At 56.3% G+C, this 2,977-nt stretch overlaps 1 protein-coding gene across 1 annotated transcript; it reads right to left on the bottom strand.

Annotated features, from left to right (window-relative positions):
• Nucleotides 1-16: 16 nt before the first annotated feature.
• On the bottom strand, nucleotides 17-2,589 carry ETH_00025145 (Subtilisin-like; the record flags this gene model as incomplete). The annotated part of the gene is made up of 5 exons (XM_013379130.1): nucleotides 17-127; nucleotides 320-489; nucleotides 1,225-1,501; nucleotides 1,724-2,475; nucleotides 2,580-2,589. 5 exons carry the CDS (start codon nucleotides 2,587-2,589, stop codon nucleotides 17-19), a joined length of 1,320 nt encoding a protein of 439 aa, XP_013234584.1.
• Between the last annotated feature and the right edge of the window lie 388 nt (nucleotides 2,590-2,977).

The following is a 2,977-nucleotide window of genomic DNA, read 5'->3' as shown; positions in this document are numbered from 1 at the left end:
GTTTAGGGTTTAGGGTTTAGGGTTTACCTCTGCCCCCCTTTTTGTCAAAGCTCGCAGCCATAAGAGCAGCCACCGCCGTGCCGTGCCCATAAGTGTCCGTGATGTCGTTTGTGTCGTCCACAAAGTCCTGAACCCCAAACCCCAAACCCTAAACCCTAAACCCTAAACCCTAAACCCTGGACGTTTGCTGCCGCCTCGCAGCTTGAAACTGTTGCAGTTTGCAGTTTGCTTGCAGCATCCGTGTCCGTCGCTCGCTGCCTCCGTTCTTGGGAGCGCAAACCCAGGGTTTAGGGTTTAGGGTTTAGGGTTTAGGGTTTACCCAGCCCTTGCAGTCGTTGACGTAGCCGTTGTTGTCGTGGTCCACTCCGTCGCTGCAGTTCTCTTTGCTGTTAATCCACAAAATATTATTTATGTCTTCGTGGGGGCCGCAGCCAGTGTCCAGCAGCGCCACCACCACTTGCTGCTGCTGCGGCTGCTGCTGCTGCGCGCCTGCAGCAGCAGCAGCAGCAGCAGCACAAGCAGCAGCAGCAGCAAACGCAGCAGCAGCAACAGCGAAAGACGCAGCATCACGGGCAGTTCGAGGAGGCGAAAAAGCTGTTGCAGCGATCCCTAGGGCGCAGGTCAGCTGCTGCTGCTGCTGGTGCAGCAGCAGCAGCAGCAGCAGCAGCAGTTGCTGCTGCTGCTGCGGCCTCGTTTCCGTCTCTTTCTGGTGTCTCTGCAGCTAAACTCCCCCACTACTGAGTCTCCCTACAAATTACCTATTTCTCCAGCAGCAGCAGCAGCAGCAGCAAATTTAACTGTCTCCCCGCAGCAGCAAAAAAAATTTAACTCTCCCCGCAGCAGCAGCAGCAGCAAACTCAACTGCCTCCTCACGGCAGCAGCTGCAAATTCAGCTATTTCCTCTTCTTCGCAGCAGCAAATTCAGCCCCTCGTAGCAGCAGCAGCAGCAGCAGCAAACTCAAAGCTTTCTTCTCAGCGGCAGCAGCAAATTCATTTGTCTCTTCGCAGCAGCAGCAGCAAATTCATTTGTCTCCTCGCAGCAGCAGCAGCAAACTCATTTGTCTCTTCGCTTCGCAGCAGCAGCAGCAAATTCATTTGTCTCTTCGCAGCAGAAGCAGCAAATTCAATTATATTCTCGCAGCAGCAGCAGCAAATTCATTTGTCTCCTCGCAGCAGCAGCAGCAAATTTATTTGTCTCCTCGCAGTAGCAGCACTTTTGCTCACTTTGCATTTGCTGCCAGGCTTTGTCAGCTCCCAAGTTGTAGAGACCTTCTGCTGCTTGAAGATGCCACTGCAGCGGGAAGTAGGGGTCTTCAACATTTGCTGCTGCTGCTGCTGCGCGGGGGCTGCTGCCCCGTGCTGCAGTAGCAGCAGCAGCAGCAGCAGGAACCGATCCCGTCAGTGTCCCCTTCATGTCGAGAGACACTTGAGAGAGACAGCTGCTGCTGTGTGTCTCCTTCAGCAGCTGCAGCAGCTCTTCTTCACTCTGTAACCCAGACTCCTGAGCAGCAGCACAACTCACCTGCTGCTGCTGCTGCTGCTGCTGCTGCTGCTGCTGCCGTTGCTACTGCTGCTAAGGTGGAGTCTAAGGGGGGCGGGAGCACTGCGCTACGGTTCACCACGCTGCTGCTGCTGCTGCTGCTGCTGCGGAGGCTGCTCAGCACTACAGAGCAACAGCAGCAGCAGCAAAAGCAGTAGCAGCAGCAGCATCAGCAGCACGAACCCGCATGAACTCTTTGAGTCTGGAAAAAGTGACAACGTCAACATCAAAAGAAGATAAATATTTGGAGACAGTTAGTCCTTCTTGCTGCTGCAGCAGCTTCTGCAGCAGCAGCTCTTGGCAGAGAGAGGGGGAGGAGACACACGGAGACTTTTGCTGCTCCGCAGCTCCGTCGGCTTGCTGCCGTTGCGGCAGCAGCTCCTGCTGCTGCTCCTGCTGCTGCTCCTGCTGCAGCTCCTGCTGCAGCTCCTGCTGCAGCTCTGCTGCTTCTGCTTCCAAGTCAATGTTGTGGCCCAGCAGCTGCGAGAGAAACTGCAGCCCGAAAACTCGGTCATCGAACTGCTGCTGCTGCTGCTGCTGCTGCTGTTGCTTCTGCTTCTGCTTCTGCTGCTGCTGCTTCTGCTGCTGCTGCTGCTGCTGCTGCTGCTGCTTCTGCGCCTTGTCTCTCAAAAAAACGCCTCGGGTAAAAAGCACTTGTCCCTTTCCTGCTTCAGCAGCAGCAGCAGCACGCGTGACATCTCGGTCGAGCTGTAGATACACCTCAACTGGCTGCTGCTGCTGCTGCTGTTGCTGCTGCTCCCGCTGCTGTCGCTGAGCAGCAAGGCAGCTAAAGTCCCACTTCAGCAGCAGCGTGATGGAGTCGGGGCTGTTCTTGAGCTTTCGGAGGGCCCCCTGAGGCGCAGACGCTGCAGCAGCAGCAGCAGCAGGGTCTGCAGCAGCAGCAAGAGTGGCAGCAGCAGTTGCAGCGGCTGCTACTGCAGCAAGGGCAGCAGAAGCAGAGGCAGCCGTAGCAGCAGCGGCAAGAGCAGCAGCAGCAGCTTTCTTTTTACCCTTATTGTGGAGTCGTGAGCAGCAGTACTTTGTCGCATTGCTACTTTTGCTGCTGCTGCTGCTGCTGCTGCTGCTGCTGCTCCGTTAAGTCTCCTGCTCGGAGCAGGGTGAGCAGCAAGTGCAACAGCAAGAGCCTTCGCAGAAGAACTAGACTCTCTCCTAAGAGACACGGAGCAGCAGCAGACCCGAATGCTGCTGCTGCTGCTGCTGCTGTTGTGAGCTAATCAGCAACTTTAAAAGCTTTGCAGGGAGAAGCGCAGCAACAGCAGCAGCAACAGCAGCAACAGCGCGGGGAGCAGCAACAGCAGCAACTAGGTGTCTTCCCCTAGGCTCGTTACATCTGCAGCAGCGGCAGCAGCAGCACCAGCAGAAACAGCAACAGCAACAGCAGCAGCAGCAGCAGCAGCACGCATCCGCTATAGGCCG

Source organism: Eimeria tenella, genomic scaffold (assembly GCF_000499545.2).
Source record: "Eimeria tenella Houghton genomic scaffold, Eth_scaff1464, whole genome shotgun sequence".
NCBI classification, from domain to species: Eukaryota; Apicomplexa; class Conoidasida; order Eucoccidiorida; family Eimeriidae; genus Eimeria; species Eimeria tenella.
The sequence above is the reverse complement of the archived record's forward strand: the minus strand, read 5'-3'. Positions and strand labels throughout refer to the sequence as shown.